At 37.2% G+C, this 22,483-nt stretch overlaps 1 protein-coding gene across 1 annotated transcript in view; it reads right to left on the minus strand.

Moving 5' to 3' along the window:
* Positions 1 to 22,483, minus strand: part of RSBN1 (round spermatid basic protein 1) — a 51,428-nt gene that overhangs the window by 21,229 nt on the left and 7,716 nt on the right. Inside the window, exon 2 of the mRNA XM_017869584.1 lies at positions 14,374 to 15,047. Coding sequence (XP_017725073.1) covers positions 14,374 to 15,047 — 674 coding nt within the window. The remainder of the gene's footprint in view (positions 1 to 14,373; positions 15,048 to 22,483) is intronic.

The following is a 22,483-nucleotide window of genomic DNA, read 5'->3' on the forward strand; positions in this document are numbered from 1 at the left end:
TTTTTTGAGACGGAGTCTCGCTCTGTCGCCCAGGCTGGAGTGCAGTGACGCGATCTCGGCTCACTGCAAGCTTCGCCTCCAGGGTTTACGCCATTCTCCTGCCTCAGCCTCCCGAGTAGCTGGGACTACAGGCGCCCGTCACCTCGCCCCGCTAGTTTTTTGGGTTTTTTTGTTTTTTTTTTTTTTTAGTAGAGACGGGGTTTCACCGTGTTCGCCAGGATGGTCTCGATCTCCTGACCTCGTGATCCGCCCGTCTCGGCCTCCCAAAGTGCTGGGATTACAGGCTTGAGCCACCACACCCGGCCTCTATTTTTCATATTTTAAGGAACCTCCACACTGTTGACCATAATGGCTGTACTAATTTAGATTGACATTAACTGTATAAAAGTTCTCCTTTTTTCATATCCTCACCAGCATTTATTTTTTGTCTTTTTGTTAACAGCCATAACTGGGGTGAGGTGATGTCTCATTGTAGTTCTGACTTCTATTTCCCTGATGATGAATGATGTTGAACATTTTTTCATATACCTGTTGTATGTCTTCAAATTTCAGAATGTCTATTTAGGTCTTTTGCCCATTTTTAAATCAGATTATTTCATTGTTGTTATTGGGTTGTTTGAATTCTTTACATAAATTTTAGGCCACAGGACAGAAAATACTATCTGGTCCTTAATAGAAAAAGTTTGCCAACCCCTAATTTAAACCACTCACAAAAGAAATCAAGCAATATGTTTGAATAAAAACTTTGTGAAAGAGAACAATCTGTATTATTCAATATTATATATCTGTAATACAGAGTGCCTGGTATGTAGTAATAAATATTTGTTGAATTTCTGTATGTTAGGGCTAGAAATGAAGTAATCAACCACAAACTCTGGCAAAAAGAAAAAAAGCGAGGGAGGAGGGGAGAAGAACTGCTGATTACCAGTCTATCACTTGCATTAAAAAATTTAATAAATGCAAATATTTGTTACATTTAAATAATAAACAGCATAACAACGAACAGCAATTATGACCACAAATTCAACATGCACCAATTTTCAACCTTTCGAAAAGGCTGACAAGAAGAAAAAAAAAAAGAGAGAGAGAGAAAATAAATAAATAAAACAAAAAAACATTCACCAACTGCAGGAAACTAATGCCAAACAAGCAAAGTATTCCTTCCTTTTAGTAAGAAAACTTTCTGGGCATATGGCCAATGAGCTAGGCTCCCTGACAGCTAGCTGTGGCCTGTACCTAAGTTTGGGCCAATAAGACAGTCACATAACTTACATATGCAATCTTCAGGGCATACCTTTATAAGGAAGTGGCTTGCCCTCCACTTCCTTTTTCTCTTTTGAGGGCTGAAACACAGAGTGGTAAAGAGCTAGTCTTACCCATGCACATGACAACACCAGTAGGAATGACAAAAATTAAAGACAGAAGGAAACTAGGATCCTGGATGACAACAAGGAACAGAGTTGCTTACCTCTGGAATGCTAAACAAGAGAGAAACTTTTGTTCTAGCCACTGCACATTGGTCCTCGTTGTTATGGTTGTTTAGCCTATATCTTGTATACTTTGTAATGAGGGAGGCAATATTCTGCCTTGCACAGAGATATCATCTGGGGTGTGATCTCCTGGGCTAAAAAATATCTATAACTAGGGCACACCCAAAATATAACATTTAAAGTGATTAGGGACTTGCAAACCATACAAAATGGAGGAAGAATTCAATAAATCAAAAGTATTTCAAAAGTATTTAACTTGAAAAGATTAAAGGAGGGACACAACAGTCTTCAAATACTTGGAGGCCTGTAACGTGAGTTACAGGAAAGCAGGTGTCATTCATTTACCACAAGTTTATTGTACAGTCATGTGTCACCTAATGACAGAAATATATTCTGAGAAATGTCATTAGGCAATTTGTGCTTGAGAACATCACAGATTGTACTTACACAAATCTAAGTGGTATAGCCTGCTACACACCTAGGCTATATGACATAGCCTATTGCTCCTAGGCTACAAAACTTACAGCATGTTATTGTACTGAATACCGTACGCCAGTGGTCCCCAACCTTTTTGGCATGAGGGACCGGTGTCGTGGAAGATAATTTTTCCACAGAACAGGGTGGGGGGTTGGCGGGCATGGTTTTGGATGAAACTGACCCACCTCAGATCATCAGGCATTAGTCAGATTCTCATAAGAAGTGTGCAACCTAGATCCCTTGCATGCATAATTCACAACAGAGTTCACACTCCTATGAGAATCGAATGCTGCAGCTTATCTGACAGGAGGTGGAGCTCAAGCAGCAATGCTATTATAGCTTGCTGCAGCCTGGTTTTTAACAGCCCACAGACCAGTATTGGGGGACCAGTACAGCTGAGGACCCCTGCTGTAGACAACTAAAACACAATGGTAAGTTTTTATGTATCTAAACACATTTAACTTTCCATGCTTGCAGAATGGGAAGTTGTTCTGGGTCAGTGAGTGAGTGGTGAGTGAATGTGAAGGCCTAGGACACTGCTGTACACTACTGTAGACTTTATAAACAGTGTATACTTAGGCTAATTTTTAAAAATTTTCTTTCTTCAATAATAAATTAACTTTAGCTTACTGTAATTTTATAAATTTTATGAGTTTTAAATTCTTTGACTCTTGTAATAACACATAGTTTAAAACACATTGTACAGCTATACAAAATATTTTCTTTACATCCTTATTCTGTAAGGTATTTTCTACTTAAAACTTTTTTAAACTTTTTTAAACCGTTTTGTTAAAACAAAGATACAAATGCACACATTGGCCTATGCCTACAACAGGGTCTGAATGATCAATATCACTGTCTTTCATCTCCACATCTTGTCATGCTGAAAAGTGTTCAGGGGCAGTAACACTCATGGAGCTATCATCTGCTATGATAACAAAGCCTTCTGTAATATCTCCTGAAAGACCTGTCTGAGGCTGTTTTACAGTTAACTTTTTTTTTAATAAGTAGAAGTATGCTCTAAAATAATGATAAAAGGTATAGTAAACATAGTAAGTGATAGGAATTTTTCAGCTCCATTATAATCTTATGGAATCAGCTTACATATGTGGTCTGTCATTGACCGAAACGTCATTACATAGCACATAAACATATATTTTATGCCATTGTCCTCAACACAGGTATAGCAAACCAGACCTACTCCTGGCCACTTGAAGCTTACAGTCTAGTAGGGAGAGGCAGACACTAATCTAAATAGACATTTAATTATAAACTGTGATCTTCAGAATGTAAGGTGTATGACACTATGAAAAAGAACATGGGATCCTGATCCCAGGAATAAAGTGTTCCTTGAAGTAACACAGAGCTCAGATCTAAAGAACAAGTTCAGAGGGAAACAAAATCTCTTAAGCATTACCCTTTCCAAGATCTAAAAGAAAGCTAATGGTAATAAACACAGAAAGCAAGAGAAAAATAAAGATAAGACTGAAAAAAACAGTTGTGGCTGGATTATGGAAAGCCTGGAAGATCACATTAAGGATTTTGGAAAGCCACTAAAGGATCTGAAGAGAAGGAAAGTTACCCAATTTGCCTTTGGCTTTTTGTTTGTTTAGTTTTCTCAGAGGGGCACAAAAAGTAAAGAGATCAGCTAGGAGTATTCTATAATATGCCAAATAAGAAATGTTAGGCTAAGCTAATAGCTTGATTTTAAACAGGGACTTATTTTTAAAAGAAAAAAAGAGATCTGAAAATTATACAGGAGATAAAATTGTCAAGATGTGGACAAAGATTGGATATGATAGATAACAGAAAGAAGTATCAAAGATGACTACCAGCTTCTGTACTTTGGAACCTGACAGAGAAACTACCCTCTCTTCTGGAGGAGGACCAGGTTTCACTGTTGTGGACATGATGAGCTGGAAGTATGTGATAGGTTGAAAAATGGCTTCCAAAGAATCTAACCCCGAGAACCTAATCCCTAGAACCTGTGAATGTTACCTTACGGCAAAAGGGACTCTGCAGATGTGAATAAATTAAGGATCTTGAGATGGGGAGAGTATCCTAGATTATCCAGATGGGCTTAAATGTAATAACACGTGTCTTTGTAGGACTGAGGTGGACAGACACTTGAGGAAGCGATGTGATGACAGAAGCATAGCCTGGGGTATTATACTTTGAAGATGGAGGAAGGGGCCACAAGCTAGGAAATACAAGACACAAGAAGCTAAAAAAGGCAAAAACTTGATTTTTTTTCCCTCAGAGCCTTCAGAACTGTAAGAAACTAAATTTGTGTTGTTTCAAGCCATTGTTTGGGGGCCGGATGGCACACACCTGTAATCCCAGCACTTTGGGAGGCCAAAGCAGGCAGATCACTTGAGCCCAAGAGTTCAAGACCAGCCTGGACAACATGATGAAACCCTATCTCTACTAAAAAAAAAAATACAAAAAATTAGCTGGGCATGGTGGTGAGTGTCTGTAGTCTATTTCCAAATTTTCTGTCTTGCTGAACAGAGTTCATAAACCAGTTATACTGATTTAATAATTAAATCTTTAGAATATATTGGTACCAGGTAGGGCACTCCTCCACTTTTTCTTTTCTTTTCTGCCTGTTCTTGCCTACTTATTTTTGCATATAAACTTCAGTATCTGCTTGGTTGTCTCAAAAAACAACTATTTCTATTTTATTAGGATTGTGTTCAATTTATAATTTAGGAGAAATTGTCATTCTGATATTGATTCTTCTTCCCCAGGAACATAGTAATATATCTTTCCATTTAAGTCCTCTTTTGTGTGATCATGTTTCAACACTGATACAAAGAATCTGATAAAGATGAAAAGGTGAAGAGGACTGCTGTTTAAACATGGTAGACTGAAGGTATGATTTTTTTTCTATTCCTTATCAAAATCCCACTCAAGTGAGAATAAAATAGCAAGGCTATAAATCCCAAATATTCAAAGAGAACAGAAGTAAAAACTATAGATACAAACTATCAAAATGTTTTGGGAAGGTGAAAAATGTACAGGGAAATTTGCAAAATGAGAACTCTGGCTAAGTTTTATAGAAAGCAAGGAACAAAGCATGCAATTAAAAACAAAAAAGTTGGGTTTAAAATCTGCTTGAGTCAGTGAGACCCTTCTGCTTACATTCTACCTCCCTATCCCATACTCCTTTTTCCTCACCTTATTTGTGGTGAAAGTGAACCAAATGACTACAGACACAAGGATACAAGGCACAAGTCCATGGGAGAGAACCATTATACTGAAAGCAAGGAATTAAGTAAAATCCCAGTTATTTAACAATGCAATCACCTACCTCCTTCCAAGAATTCTAGCAGACAGGTATATAAACTACTCTATCCCCTGACAAAAATGTGGTAGATTTTTAGCTGTAGAAACTAAAAGCCCAAGAAACAATATCTTTAAACACTAATATTTACAGCTTTTCTCACAATATGACCACATTGCCTATCCAGTCTTCAATTGATAAATCCTACCCATGTGTTCACAGTTTCTAACCAGTTTTACAACGACTCATGTTTCAATATGAACAGATCACCATGTTTGATGAAAACATATGACATAAACAGAAGACTAGAACAAAAACAAAAAAGAACTTGAACAACTTACAATATAAAAGAAAATTTAAAAACAAGTATAATTAGTATCAGACAGATGAAAAAGGGTATTGTATCCATAAAACAATAGGAAGTTATTAAAAAAGGAACAGAGAACAAGAACAAATTCTCAAATTATAGCTGACATTAATCAACATTAAGAAGCTAGTTAAATCTACCCCTAGAAAGCAGGAAAAAAAGACAATGAAAAATATAATAGGAAAGACAAGAAAATTGAGGGTTGGGACGTTCAGTCCTACCCTCAATCTCCAGGGAGGGGTGCTAAAGGTCAAGCTGACCACCAATGGCCACTGGCTTAATCAATCAAGCCCACGTACTGAAGGCTTCATAAAAACTCAAGAGGTTCAGAGAGCATCTGGATAGCTGAACATGTGGAAGCAGACAGGAAGATGAACAGGAACTCATACACTTGCTCATACACTTCCCAACTCTACGGGGAAAGAAGCTCCTGTGCTCGGGACCCTTCCAGACCACGCCCTATGTATCTCTTCATATGGCTGTTTATTTGCACCCTTTAACATATCCATCATACTAAACCGATAAATATAAGTATTTCCCTGAGTTCTCTGAGCTACTCTAGCAAATCCACTGAACTCAAAGGGGGGATCATGGGAACCCCCAACTTGAAGCCAGTTGGTCAGAAGTTCCAGAGGCCTGGACTTGTGACTGGTGGGAAGGAGGGGTCAATTCTGGGGACTGAGCCCTCTATTTGGGATCCAAAACTGACTCTGGGTGGTGTTGGAATTGAATTGGATGACATCCAGCTGGTGTCTGCTGCAGAACTGACTGCTTGCTTGTTGTGGGGGAGAAATCTCCCACATTTGGACAAAGAAGTCTTCTGTGTTGATAGCTTTTGTTTGACAGCAGAGGAAAAGTAAGGTGTTCAAAAACGGTGATACAGTCGCCCAACAAAATATTAAATATAATGGTTAAAATTAATGTAGAGTTACATGTATAATAATCTTCAAAACAATGTTGAACAAAATAACCTGCAGAATGATACCCACAATACACTATAGTTTTAAAACACAAAGATACAAATATTGTTTTTATGTTCATTTGGTATTAGTAAAATGTTAAAAGATAAAAGGACATGATAAGCCACAAATTCAGAATAAAGATTTACTTCTAGGGAGAAAGGGAAAGTTTATTAAAAAAAAAAAGAGAGAGAAAGACACTAAGCAGAAATTTGCTTATTTTATACTTTTAGTTATGTGGGGAGTGGGAATGGAGAAAGGAAAGGTTGGAGGGGTAGTAACGGGTAACTGACATCAAAGATCCTAAGCTAATGGGTACAGAGTTTCTGTTTGGTATGAGGAAAAAGTTCTGGAAATGGTAGTGGTAATAGTACAACAACATATATACCCAATGCCACAGAATTGTACACTTTAAAATGGTTAAAATGGTAAATTTTGTATATATTTGACAACAGTTTTTAAAAAACCTTAGCAGGCTAAGGGATGGTATTCATAACACAAGTAGACAAATTAGCCTGACAAATTAGCCTTTGAGGAGGAGATAGAGTATCTTCTCTACTGTAACAGGAGAGAATGAGGAAAAGATGTATACAGAGAAAGTTTAAATAGTATTTATGAAGAATAGGTAAGCAAGCTAACCAAAGAAACGAAGTAGGCTTCCCAGGCAATGTTGACGACCCAATGGGAAGCATTATAAAATGTTATGAAGAGACAACGTCCCCAGTGACGACCAATCAAAACATGATTCTTTTAAATTTGCACTTTGCAGAAGTCAGATAAGATTATCTCTTAGTTTATGATGATCTGAAATTCTAAAAAGATGCTATCTACAGGTCAAATGAAAGGAACTAGAGTAATGGTAGATGGTATGTGGTTTAAAACAGTGTTTCTTAAACCTGCCTGATTATAGGAATCAAGTCAGTCAAGGTACTTATTTCATGCCTCACTCCAGACCTCATGAACCAGAATTTCCAGAAGAGGAACCCGAGAGTCTAATGTGTATTTGAACTAGCAACCCCAAATTATTCTTAGGATCTGGCAAGTTTGGGAAACTCCGGCCTGGAAATAGCACCTGAAAGCAAAGAACAAGTTGAATTCTACCACTTCCCAGGGTTTATGTACTGGAGTACAGTGGAGGAAGAAACAGTATTGGGAGGACTCGAGGGAGGTACGTACGAGACCAAAGAACAGAAAAAACTAAAGCTGCCATGGAAGCAGGAGACATAACGCCAACAGGAAAAATGCAGCCTTTGGTAAAAATCAGAAGGCAAAGTGGGGAGGAGAGAAGGATGTGGCATCAAAGAGAAATATGCCTATTAAAAAAAAATAGTAGTTAGTTTTGCATAAAAATTTAACATATTTATAATATCTATAAAATGTTAAACAATTATCTTTGAATATATACATATGCTGTCAATACATATGTAGTGCTGAAATTAGAAACTCAACTTCACAGCTATCCTGTAAGAATTTCTGAATTAAGTAAGCTCAACTGTGTCCCCAATACATACAGGTTCTCCTACAAAGGACAATTATAAATCTGTTAATAACTCAGGAGAACACCAAGCTAAAAAAGCACTATGTGGAAAACCCTGTGTACGGGGGTTTGAGAGGGGGTGTGGATTATTCCACAGAACTCACGTTTCAGGAAGAAGCCTATTCAAGCTGACTTTTTAAAACACAGAAAGGAAAAAGCTAGCCAGCAATCTTCCTAACCTTGTGACTTGTGAATAGAAAGGCAATCCTACTTTAAAATATATAGTGAAAAAACAGTGTCACTGGGTCAAAGTGAGTACTTAAAATGAGAGAAAAAAAGAATCAAGCCTACCATTTTTATTTATGACATTTTATTTTATAAAACCTGCTACTTAAAATGTTTATTTCTCCTTTTCTATAACACATTAATGTATACAGTTCCTTAAGGGTTGCTCAGTTATTCCCCAAGCTATATACTACTCTACTAGTTCTACTCTTCATTAGTACTACCAATTCATTATAAAATGTTAATCAAAGATCAGAGTGCATATAACTAGCCCATATAAGGCCTTGTCCCAACACACAATGAGGGAATAACACTTTTTGTTTTTCTCTGGAACCACAGACACTAAAATTGTACACACCAATGCTACAGAACATTATCATTTTATAGACTAATAAAAGTAACATAAGAAATAAAACTACCTAAAGTTAAAAAGCTTTGATTCTCAGTGAAACCTCAAAATTATATATGCAAATTTTTGAAAAAGATACTTAAAACATGCAGATTTGCCAATCTCCCCTCCCCCCAGCAAACACATAACACACACTTCTATGTACACCCCTTAATTACTTAGTTGCCAGAAGATCTCAGATGGTGATATTGAAAACAATTCCCTTTTAACTTCACTGTATTTTTAGTGTTTGTTATTATTTGTGTAATTTATGTATAGATTTTGAGACCTATATGGCCTTGGTGGTCCATTTACTAGCAACATCAGCATCACTAGAAAATGCAGACTAAAAGCAGGGCTAGTAGCTCACACCTGTAATCCGAACATGCTAGAAGGCCAAAGCAGGAGAATCCGTTGAGGCCGGGAGTTTAAGACTAGCCTAGACAACATAGTGAGACTCTGGATCTATAAAAAAATTTAAAAATTAGTCAATTGTAGTAGTACACACCTGTAGTCCTAGCTACTCTACTCAGGAGGCTGAGGCACTGGAAATAGCACCTGAAAGCAAAGAACAAGTTGAGATCCACCACTTCCTGAAGTTTATGTACTGGGGCACAGTGGAGTAAGAAACAGTAGAAAGACTACTAGAGCCTAGGAGTTCAAGGCATCAGTGAGCCATGATCACACTTCATGATTGCACTTCAGCCTGGGCCACAGAGTGAGACCCCATCAAAGAAAGGAGAAAGAAAGGAAAGGAAGGGAAGGGAAGAGAAGGGAAGGGAGGGGGAGGGGAAGGGGAAGCGGAAGGGAAGGAAGGAAGAAAACTGAACTTTATAAATTTATCCTGTATCAACTGCTGAGAGTTAAGTAGTCAAACAAGGATCAGCTTACTGTTTCAATGGACATATAAATTTTTCTGCTCTGGTGTTAGAACAATTTGAGTTTTCTAGAACGTTAAAAGAAAACCCTATATGTGGATCCTAGCTTTAGCCACCACAATAATTTAAAATATAAAATAACAGAAGTTTTCATTCTTTTGCACAAATCCTACATTTTACTTTCTCCTGCTTAGAGGAGCTGAGTTCTAAAGCTTCTCAAATTTTAATGTGCATTCGAATCACCTTTTAAAAATGCAGATTCCGATTCAGAAAATCTGGGTAAGAGCCCAGTCTACATTCCTAGCAAGCTCCCTGGTGATGCCAAATTCATACATAGAGCAGACTTTTAGTAGCAAGGTCCTAAAGAAAAGGTGTAATTTACAACAGTATTTAGCTACCTTTTGCAAAGCACTAATCTTGATAACGTCCCCAATCCAATTCCTAATTGATAAACCTACCACTTTCCCATCCTTACTTTCTGGATCCTTCATATGGATGAAATAAACACTTCATTCCTAAAATGTAGAAAACTTCTAGTCTTTCTTCTGCCTGTCTTTCTTTTTGGTCTCTTCCCATGTTCATCACACTTGTGGGTGCATCACAAGATTACACCCTTAGTTTCAACTCCTTTCCAGTGCTATTGCTGGTTCCATCTTCTGCATCTCTGCATCTCCTGCATTAATGGGTTCAACTTCTGCATCTCCAACCTAGACAAATCTCTCAAACTTGAATCCATACATTCAATTCCTAAGAGTTCTTTCTTTTTCTTTCTTTTTTTCTTTTTTGAGACTTGCTCTGTCGCCCAGCCTGGAGTGAGTGGCGCGATCCTGGCTCACTGCAACCTCTGCCTCCCGGGTTCAAGCCAGCCTCCTAAGCAGCTGGGATTACAGGCGTCCGCCACCATGTCCAGCTAATTTTTGAATTTTTAGTAGAGATGGAGTTTCACCACTTTGACCAGGCTGGTCTCAAAACTCCTGATCTCAAGCAATCCGTTCACCTCAGCCTCCCAAACTGCTGAGATTGCAGGTGTGACACACTATGCCCAGCCTCCTAATGGTTATTTCTAACCGTATATTCCCACAGGTACCTTCAACTCAAGATACCTCAAACTGAACTCATCAACACCCTCTGGGCCCTAGAAACTAGCTTTTTCAACCCTGTACTGGCTTTGACCAGCATCACCATCCACCCATTTGTCCAAACCACATCTGAAGACTATCCCTCTCTCTCACCAAGACTAGTTAAATCTCAACCTTCTAATTATTTCTCAGATTTCTTTCTTTTCTCTCTAATGTCAGTACCAGTTTGGACATGGAGCATTTATGATCTGGTTACTATCGTAACTAACTGGTATTCTTGCTTCCAATCTCATATCCTACACCACCAATTCCATCCTCCACACTATTATGTAATCTTGCAAACAAATGAATAGCAAGCATTTCCCTATTAAAATTCACCAATGACTCCCAATTATCTTTAGGAAAAAGTACTAACTTTTTAAAAGCATGTCATATAAGGCTCTTCATAATCCTAATCATGTCTCTCTCTCTCTGGTCTCAACTCCTTCCATCCCTTAACAGTTAGTGCATACTCTTGCCATGTCAACCTATTTGTAGCTCCCTCTAAGTGCCACATTCTTAAATGCCTCTGTGTATTTGCATAGGCTGTTATTCACTTAAAATGTTCTTACCAAGTTAAGTATTAACATGCTTTCAAGATTTTACTCAAGCATCACATGGCTTAACATGCCTTTTCTAATTACCTCAAGTCTGCATTAGGTAACACCACAGACAGTGCTCCCTCTATTATAGGGTTTTCCCTATGCATACCTCTACTCAAATAGTACTCTGTATTATAATTGCTGGTATACTCATCTCCCCCACTACTGAGCTCATCAATTAGTCCTTTTAAGAACACAGTGCCCTAGGCCGGGCGCGGTGGCTCACGCCTATAATCCTAGCACTTTGGGAGGCCGAGACGGGTGGATCACGATGTCAGGAGATCGATACCATCCCGGCTAACATGGTGAAACCCTGTCTCTACTAAAAATATATAAAAATTAGCCGGGCATGGTGGCGGGTGCCTGTAGTCCCAGCTACTTGAGAGGCTGAGGCAGGAGAATGGCGTGAACCCGGGAGGCGGAGCTTGTAGTGAGCTGAGATCGCGCCACTGCACTGCAGCCTGGGTGACAGAGCGAGACTCTGTCTCAAAAAAAAAGAAAAGAACACAGTGCCCAGTACATGGTAGCTTCTCAGCAAGTGCTTGCTGAATAAACTGTCTTGAAATATAGTCACAAATAATTATTACGGCTACACATTTAAACTATAAATAACTTTCAATAACTCTGTCTCTAAAGCAATAAAAAATTTACTTGACTTTATTTCTAGGTTTAACAGAACTTCACAAAATGTCAAAAGACTTCACGTAAGTCCAAACTACCCTAGGTGTTTGTTAAATTCCCAACAATCTAAAGGGATTTGTTAAAAATATTAGAAACAAAGCCTTTTGTATGCAGTTTCACACGGAGATACTTTAATTTCAATGACCACAGTGTTAGACAAATAAAAGCACTAATCTCTTCTCCATGGTAAAACGATGTGAACATTGTTCAGGTGGCCTGGGTTTGCATCTAGACTCTTCTACTTACTAGCTATATGACCTTGGATAACAAACAATGAACATCTCCCAGGCTCAGCTTCTTCCATGGGAAACAGAGCTAAAATTGCTTACCTACCTACCCACTCGGTTGTTTCAAATATTCAGATATGAATGTGAAAGCATTTCTATAAACCATGAAGTGCTAAATACATTTGAACTATTGTGTTAACTTCTATCCCAACATCTGCTAAAGTTGCAAACTTAAAAGTTTAGTGGGCTAATCAAACCTCCCATATCCACACCATACTCTTCTCTAATGACTGAAAATTTATAAATCAAATTAAGTTTCAGGACCACGAGAGCACAGGACTCATTCAACAGTCCTCAATATTCTTATGTGGTTGAAGTGTTTAATATGTAATCTAATAATAATCTGATACGTTCTTAAAAAGTGGTTATTTTTTAAATCTCATAGTAAATATCAAGGTAAGTTGTTGGTACAGTCATTTAAATTTCAGCTCCATTTTAAAAAATTAATTGGAGGACAAAAATCAGCAGGGAATATTTCAAGGTATTTTCTTTTATTAACTATTTAGATTGGATACTGTCTGTTGACATACAAATTTGATCCACTTTAACTAACACGAATGTTAAAAAGTCACCCTTACAAAACTGGGACAGTTTTCCCCCAAATTTCTGGCTTATTTCTCAGAAATGCTTGCTGGTCTATCAAAAGAGAAAATTTGCTGCATTTTTCTAAACTAAAAAAAGATACAGCATGTTGATTCTGCTCTCAGCGATATCTTTCCTTGTTAAATAGGCAACTTATGGGGATTATGGACTATACTGGGAGAAATGTTTTCGGTCTCATCTGCAATATTTATAAAAATAGAATTCCTTGACTTTCAAAGGGCAAAACTTAAAAAAAAAAAAAAGGAAAATGAAAAAAGAAAATCTACTACAAAAGTCAGCACTTCGGTACCTGGTTGTGGTAACAAGGCCAAAATCCAAGACGAAGCCCTTTATTGCACATGGTGTTCCAACATCGTGGGCAGCCCCATCTTGCGACCTCTCCACATTGGCTGCTCCTGCTCTCTCTACTGCAGAGAGAACTTCAATTAGAGAAATTCTGAAGCTCATAAATCTAAACTGGATACTCCCCTCATTGGAGGCAAAGATGGTAAGACTCACTAAAAAGATTCAAGTTAGAGGAGGTTACAAATAAATCTAAGTGGCTTGAAACCACTATAATTCAGGCAGCTGAGAGTCTTATTATGGCAACAATCTATTTACCTAAAAAAAAAAAAAAAAAAAAATCTTAAGGGAAAAGAATGGCAGCAAATTACTAGACAACCTGAAAAAACAGAACGTACAATCATAAAAGTTTAAAAAGTGAAAGTCTCCACTAAAGTTGAATTTATAATATATACTGCACAAACTTATAGCTGACCATTCATATTCAATTGTTATGAGAAAAGCAAGTAAGAAAAAAAACTAGGACACATTATTAACTTCTTATGCCCTAAAATAACTTCACTGAAAAAAATGTTTGGTTAAAACCACTGGTTAAGAAGCAGACATTTCCCTGCTGACTTAAGCCTAGCTGCCCAAGCAAGGCTTCAAAAAATGTCTTCACCTACAACAATGCATAGGCAGAAGGAGCAGAGGCTATAGCGGTCTTCCTAATGACACTTCCAAGTCACATAACTGGGGTATATTTCTGGGATGGACTGCCAACAAGTTACTGAAAGAGATATAAAAACTCCAAAAACCTGGCAAATAAGCAGGCCCATGCCCTCATGTGTTTCATTATGATATAAAAGCAAACCTTAACTAAAGTTATTCTGAGACTACCAGATCTCAATCACATCCTCCATATTAACATTACCTGATTTGTGAAAGACCAGTTAAGTTTTCAAGCTAGTTTTCCATAAAGGTTTGTAATGATACATGAGTATAAAGCATTCCTTCCAGTAAATAAGAAGTCCCAACCCAAAGAACTCAGTAATTAAGATTTTTCAATGAAAGGAAGAGCCAAACAATTTGAAGCACCTTTATTACCATAAATTTGTTACCAAAAATGTACTGGTACGTGCTGTGCAACAGAATGAGGTTAATTCTGTTTAGAAACGTATTTACTAAATAATTTTTAACAACATTTATCTTACCTGAGTGTGAAAATTTGAAATGGTGGTTGTTTCAATATCTTTCTTGCCCAGAATTTCCATTTTCACTGGAGTGTTGGGGAAATTAAAAGCAAAGTAGTCCAAGAAGTCTGGGAGATAAGCAGCCGCTCCATGCACTATTGCTAAAGCATAGTAAGCAGCATTTTTCTCATTTTCACTGAATGTCAAAGCAAGAAACTCCTCAGAAAATCTCTCCATCTCCATTGGAGACAAAAATGAGAGTTCATCCATGTAAGCATGAAGGACAAGAGCACCACCATTGGACTGGTGTTCCTCATGAATAAAGTTGCTAAATTTAGTACCTGTTTTTAAGAAATTTCTACGAATAGAATGTTCCTGGTGAGTCATAAAAGGTGTCTGTACTCCCTGGGGTACCCGATATTCTTGCATGCCCAAATTTAATCGGCACAGCTGTTCATCTTTCAGATACCTGAAGGACTCCTTATTAAGTCCTGAAGTGCTATTTATTTGTCCTTGGGTGAGAATTTCTTTACTGATGCGGGTCAGGCCAGCACAGACGGTTTGTACTTCCTTATTGTACATTTTAAGGCGTCTTCCTCGCATGTCTTCTCGGTGTTTCTTTTTCTTTTTCTTCTTTATTTTCTTCAAGACAAAATCATCAGCTCTCTGGGTTTTACCATTTTCATCTGGTGTTTCTGGCCACAATAATTAAAAAGAAGTTAGTTGCTAGGACTAGTGTCAACATACAAGCTTCTTAAGGTACTTGATCTCATTAAATAGCCTATCCTCAATTTCTCTGAATTTGCTATTACAACTTACGTGGTTAGAAAACAAATGAGACAGAGATCTTAAAATATAATAATATTCTGGATTGAAGAAAAGATTAAAAGAACTGAAGGTATCCATTTTTCAAAGCAGTATTACTGACAATGGAGAAAAATCAGAAATAATTCACGCATCCAAAAAACAGAGAATGGTTAAATAAATCATGATATAGCAACGGTATGAAACATTATACGATAGCTAAATATGACAATTCTTAAATCTATGTTAACATAGATCTTTTTGTTCAGTTACCATCATAAAATTTAAATTTAAGCTGGGCGTATTTTGCTGTCGGCCTATGAATTACTATGATACATACAGGCTAATCAAACAAAGGCAAAGTAACCCATGGGATGTCATTTTTTCCTATCAAGTTGGCAAAGTTTGTGGTTTCTGATCATTCTCAACTACTGTTGCTGGAAGTAGTAAGTTGCTACTAAACTGGTACAACTTTCTGAAAGGCAATTTCATGATACGTGTCAGAAGTCTTAAAAAATATTTCTAATCCCCAGACTCAGAAATTCCACTTCCAAGTAAAAGTTATCTAAGAAAATAATTGAAGATCATATAAAGATATTCATGACAGTATTATTTAAAACAACACAATAGGGAATGCTCTAAATGTCTAATAACAGGGGACTGATTAACCTCTGGTAGTTACATGTTATAAAATACTACCAGCCATTATAAATTATATCATAGATGGTTGGGCGCAGTGGCTCACACCTGTAATCCCAGCACTTTGGGAGGCCGAGGCAGGCAGATCACGAGGTCAGATCGAGACCGTCCTGGCTAACACGGTAAAACCCCGTCTCTACTAAAAATGCAAAAAATTAGCCAAGCGTGGTGGCGGGCACCTGTAGTCCCAGCTACTGGGGAGGCTGAGGCAGGAGAATGGCGTGAACCCGGGGGGTGGAGCTTGCAGTGAGCTGAGATCGCGCCACTGCACTCCCGCCTGGCAGACAGGGCAAGACTCCGTCTCAAAATAAAAAAATAAATAAATAAATAAATAAATAATATTATAGATGAAAAAAACTGACATAAAATTAGAAAGTTACAAAATGCTTAGACTGTCATTCTTTCAGAAAGCTTTTTCTTCCCCACCCAATCTGGATAGCTACTCCTGCTAGTGCTCCCTTAGCTTTGCATCACCATTTCAGCACTTATACTCTGTGTTATTAACACTTCATTTTCCACCCTCCCCTTGACTGTCAGCAATCTAAGTTCAGGGATGTATATCTTACCTTCCTTTCCTGAACACTTAACACATGTACATTCTGATCCCATGTTTATATAAACATTCATTCATCCAAACATTTAAGTACCTACTAAGTGCTTAGGTATACTCCTGAGCACTAGGACCACAGTGCTGACTAGGACATACACAATCCCCAATCTCTTGGATCTTTTTCTCCCTGCTTTTTGAGGAGTATGGAGTCGCACTATGTTGCCCAGGCAGGTCTCCAACTCCTGGGCTCAAGTTATACTCCTGCCTCTACCTCCCTAAGTGCTGGGATTACAGGTGTTAGCCATGGTGCCTGGCATCTCTTGGATCTTAAGATCTAATTGTACGAGAAAAAGAAAGTACCAGGTAGTGATAAGTGGGATGCATTAAGTTTGGGGGAAGCTCTTTTGGGGAGGTAACATTGAGAGTGATTCCTAAAGAATAAGACAAGCCAGGCATGTAAAGGTCTAGGAGAAAATATTCCCAGAAAGAAGAAAAGGACCTAAAGAGATGAAAAAGTCTGATCTATAGATGCTTTATACACACACACACACACACACACACACACACACACAGAGAAAAATATCTGGAGAAATATATACCAAGTTATTAACGGTAGTTATCTATTGGTGGTAGAATTCTAAATGTCTAGCTTCTTTTCTGCTTATCTGTATTTTCTAATTTTCTACAATAAACATATTACTTTTATACTTTAAAACTTACTTTTAATTTTAAAGGATTATCATGGATTAACAAGCCCAAGATGGAATGACATCTTTTGTTTACTAGTTGGAAAATATACCTAGCAGGAAACTTTCAGGATGAAATACCAGGTACAGTCCTGACCAACCTTCAAGTTTGGTCTAGTATTTACTGTATAGAATTTACCCACCAAACAATCATTTTTTCTAACATAATTGAAGTAATTTGGAGTTAAGACAAATATTCCAATTAATCCTATTATTACATCTAGAAGAGTAAGTTCAACAAATGTTAGAGTTAAGAATTTACTTGGTACAATACGTAAATATGTAACAGTTCCAGTACTCTATATAAAATCACTTCAAGTCAATTAGTTATTACAAGGCTTATAAAACCTTCTAAATAAAATACTTAAAAAACCAAGTCAAAGACTTTCCAATGCCAAATAACTTTCATTGTATTTAATATTTCCTTCTAAGAACAATAAAATGAAAACCCTTTATTTGCAAATATCACTTGTAATTAAACTGTGACCAGATACCAAAATTTACATATAATCAAAATACTGTTAACCTGGCAAGAGAAAAAGTCATCTTTTATTCTATATACAACTAAATATTTGAGATATTGAGAATTAAACACTTAGTAATAGTCATTTATACTTCTTACCAAATAAAATTAATCTAAATACTTTCCCCAATATCAAATCAGTAACTTAGTCAATTCTCCCAAGCAATTGTTAATGCCATTCAATATAAAGGTTAGACCAATTTAAAAATAGTCATCTAATTACCCTCTGCTATTAATGTTTTAGAATTTCACAGGAAAACAAGAAAAGAAAATATCTCCAAATAGATCTTGTTATTTTAAGCTTCTAAAGAGGTACTTGGTATGCAGAAAATGAATTGCGACCTAGATCTGCCACTGAAATTAGCACCAAGAAGGAACGGCGCTGATTGTAACACATTTTCTATATTACTATCAACTTTCCAGTGGTATTTATAACATGGCCAAGTCTCTGTAGGTTTCACTTATACGGGTTTCACAAAAGTCACCTATATGAAAACCATTCAGTTAGTCCAACATGGCCCATCTCAAAAAAAAACAAAACAAAACAACAAAAGAGAAAACCACTGTATAAAGAAAAGAACCTTACATTGTAATCTCATAAATCAACATGATAAAAATTTTAAATATGAAGTAAATCTCAAGCTATCTTCTCACTAATCCTGTTTTTCCTTTTTTCTGAGTCCCGCTCTGTTGCCCAGGGTGGAGTACAGTGGCGTAATCTTGGCTCACTCCAGCTTCTGCCTCCCAGATTCCAGAGAGTCTCCTGCCTCAGCCTTCCGAGTAGCTGGGATTACAGGCATGTAACACCACATCCAGTTAATTTTTTGTATTTTCAGTAGAGACAGGGTTTCACCATGTTGGCCAGGCCGGTAGCGAACTCCTGACCTCAAGTGATCCACCTGCCTCAGCCTCCCAAAGTGCTGGGATTACAGGCGTGAGCCACCGCACCCGGCCCCAGCTTTTGACTTTTATCTATCTAACTTAGGCTAAGATACAGAAAGCGTGACTTTTTTACAGAGAAATTTAAGACTACCCATTTCATACTGGCTAACAAATCTCCATAAGGAAACAAAATTTATTATTGAATTATCAAGGTGGCAACTAATTGAGAATGGCATATGTATACAAAAGTTATTAAAGGTTATTATCAAACGCTGGCCACTGTTGCTTTATGAGAAAAATAAACAATTGTCCTGCCTTGAATTAAAAACGTTATTTGAAAGTCAATGTCCAAAGTCTTCACAACCTTTCTATTTCTGGTTTTAGCTTACAACAGAGAATCTATTCAGCACATTTTTAGTATTTCCCCATAGTGTAAAAGCTAAAATTTATTGACTACAGTTCTTTATAGAAAAAGAGCCAACCTACACTATACCTGTGATTTAGAAAAGCTTTCACATATCCAACTGTGTGATTAAATATAAAGAGAAACACATAATTCTACAGAGGAAGATATAAACATTCACTTAAGAAACAAATTGCTGGCTGTCCTTAAAAAGGTCATTATCAATACATGACATTATTAATAACATCCTCATGTGTGCTAATACTTCCAATATTATCAATTATTGTCATCTTATTTCACACTACTGAAAGTTTTCATTAATGCAAAAAATAGCTATCCACATTATTAAGTTCTCCTTTTTTTTTTTTTTACTCTCGCCCAGGCTGGAGGGCAGTGGCACAATCTCGGCTCACCGCAACCTCTGCCTCCCGAGTTCAAGTGATTCTCCCACCTCAGCCTTCCAAGTAGCTGGGACTACAGGTGCACATCACCATGCCCAGCTAATTCTTGTACCTTTTGGTAGAGACAGGGCTTTCACTATGTTGGCCAGGCTGGTCTCAAACTCCTGACCTCAAGTGATCTATCCGCCTTGGCCTCCCAAAGTGTTGGGATTACAGGCATGAGTCACCATGCCCGGCCTACAAAACGTAAGGTCTTAACAGCAATTCTTACACTCGAATTATGACTTAGAACTGGGGGAAAAAAAAAAAAAAAGGTAGTATCTTCAATTCCTAAAAATCATAGATGAGCAAAAGCAAAACAAGTGTAATTGCTTACATCTTATTACTCATAATTTTTTAAAGGACTAAAGTTGTTTTCTGAAATTATTTTCAGTCTTCTTGAGAGTTCTTCCAGTTCTCTATAAATACCTGACTAAAAAGGAAAAACAAACAACTACTCATTTTGAAAGCCAAACATTTGTGAATCATTGTATGTTTTTAACACTGCCTTACTTTACCCACCATCTCTCTATATCATGGTGTTTTAACAGCACTGCCTAGGTTTAAATCCCTGTTCTGTACGTACAACTTTCTAGTATACTTTCTAGAAGTATAACTTTTTTCCCCTAAGCCTTTACTTTTTTTATTTTTTTAGAGCAGTTTCAGGTTCCTAGAACTATAACCACACCTGGCTCCCACAAATGCATAGTTTGTCTCCCTGATTATCATCACCCCCAGCCAGAGTGGAATATTTGTTACAACTGATGAGTCTACACTGACACATCATTATCCGCCCACAGTCCATGGTTTACATTCAGGCTCACTCTCGGTGTTGTACATTCTGTGGGTTTGGATAAATGTATGACATGTATCCACTGTTAATTAAGTAGCACAAAGAGTAGTTTCACTGTCCTATAAAATGCTCTGTGCTCTGCCTATTCATGCATCCCTCTCCAAAACCCCTACCAACCACTGATCTTTTAACATTCTTGATAGTTTTTTGCCTTTTCCAGAGTGTCATATAATTGGAATCATAAAATGTGCAGCCTTTTCAGAATGGCTTCTTTTCACTTGGTAACATGCATTTAAGGTTCCTCCATGTCTTTTTATGATTTGAGAGTTCATTTCGCTTTAGCACTGAATAATATTCTACTGTCTGAATGTACCACAGTTTATCCTTTTACCTACTGAAGGACATTTTGATTGCTTCCAAGTTTTGGCAATTATGAATAAACCTATTATAAACAGCTATCTACAGGTTTTTGTGTGGACATAAATTTTCAACTCCTTTGGGTAAATATCAAAGAGTATGACTGCTGGATCGTACAATATGTTTAGTTTTGTTAAGAAACTGCCAAACTGTCTTCCAAACTGGCTATATCATTTTGTATTCGCAACAATAATGAATGAGATAGCATATCTTTTTGCAAGTTAACTTCTTTGCATTGCTTCTCATTGGTAAAACTGGAGGAAAGAACAGTATCCCATCATAAAATTCATGTACAGAGTAAATGAAAAATGCATGTAAAGTACTCATAATAGTCCTAGAACATAATACTCAATACATTTTAACTACTATTATTGCCAAAAACAGTTGTATTCTAGAGGCCATATAGTGTACTATTTAAGATAAGAACAGGAGGTGTACAGTTAGACAGACCTAAGTCAATGTCCCAGCTCTATTGTTTACTAAGTTCTCTGGGTAAGCTCATAAATCTCTTTAAACCTCAATTTTCTCATCTTAAAATGATATCATAGGCCAGATGCAGCGCCTCATGCCTGTAATCCCAGCACTTTGGGAGACTGAGGCAGGAAGATTGCTAGAGTCCAGGAATTCAAGACCAGCCTGAGCAACACAGCAGGACCCCATCTTTACAAAAATAAAAAACAAAAAAAATTAGCTGGGCTTGGCGGTGCATGCCTGTAGTCCTAGCTGCCCGAGTGAGCTAGGCTTAGCTACAGGCTGAGGTGGAAGGATCACTTGAGCCCAGGAATTCGAGGTTACAAGGAGCTATAATCACCTCACTACACTCCCGCCTGGGCAACCCTGTCTCAGAGGAAAAAAAAAAAAAATTATTAATTCTAGTGTCTATCTCACAGAGTTATTTTAAGGATTAAATGAGATAATGACTATAATAGGCCCTCATCACAATATTTGATACACAATAAGTCTCTTATCATCTTGATCATCAAGAGAAGCACATAAGAAAGATTTCTGAAAGAAGAAAGAAAACTTATCTGCCAAGTGTCTAATAGGGACCATATATGTTATCTCATTTTAATCCTCCAACAAACCAATTAAGTATGGAGAAAGAAACAGAGCCTGAAACCAGATATGTAATTTATATTAGGCCACAAAGCTAGTAGACAACAGCCAAGATTCAAACTTCTCACCTATCTGACTCGAAAACAAACTCTTCTAACATACTGCACACTACACTCTCTTCCTTTCTGCCTCCACTGTCAGACATCTCCCTGCAACACTCCCATTAGATGATCAACTAAGATTATCTGGTTACAATTAATGGACCTGAGGTAGCTTGGAAGAAAGGGAGTATTACTTCAACAAATATCTTACTTAGTACCCATTCCAAAATTTTTCGTGTCCTTAAAGGTGTTTCTGCCTCTCTCAGGATGAGCAGAGAAAAATGTTAGTCCCTACAGTTGTTGTTCTGATAAATAAGATTATCTGTTTATTTCAATTCCCTTATAATCCCAATAATATTCCATTTCTAACATCAAAAGAAGAAGTGCTTCTGGACTTAAAACCCCAGGTTTTAACATGAGAGAAAATTTCCATTAAATGTCTGGCTCAGGAACACTTACACTCTGTGATAGCAGTTAGGCAAGTGTCAAGAGTGGAAAAAAAAAAAAAGAAAGAAAGGAATGATGACTCACAAGAGCATACATATGAGCAATCCGGTCATGTAATGACATTAGAGAAGACAGCCTATGGGGACTGTCCTTCCTTTCCTTTTCAACAAAATATTAAAATCATGAATTTCCTAAGAATAATTAAAAAGAAGCATTACTTCTTTTGATGGTTTTTTAAGGAAGTATGTTTGTCCTTTTTTTTTTTTTTTT

This window comes from Rhinopithecus bieti, unplaced genomic scaffold (genome assembly GCF_001698545.2).
Source record: "Rhinopithecus bieti isolate Rb0 unplaced genomic scaffold, ASM169854v2 scaffold_3040, whole genome shotgun sequence".
In the NCBI taxonomy this organism is placed as follows: Eukaryota; Metazoa; Chordata; class Mammalia; order Primates; family Cercopithecidae; genus Rhinopithecus; species Rhinopithecus bieti.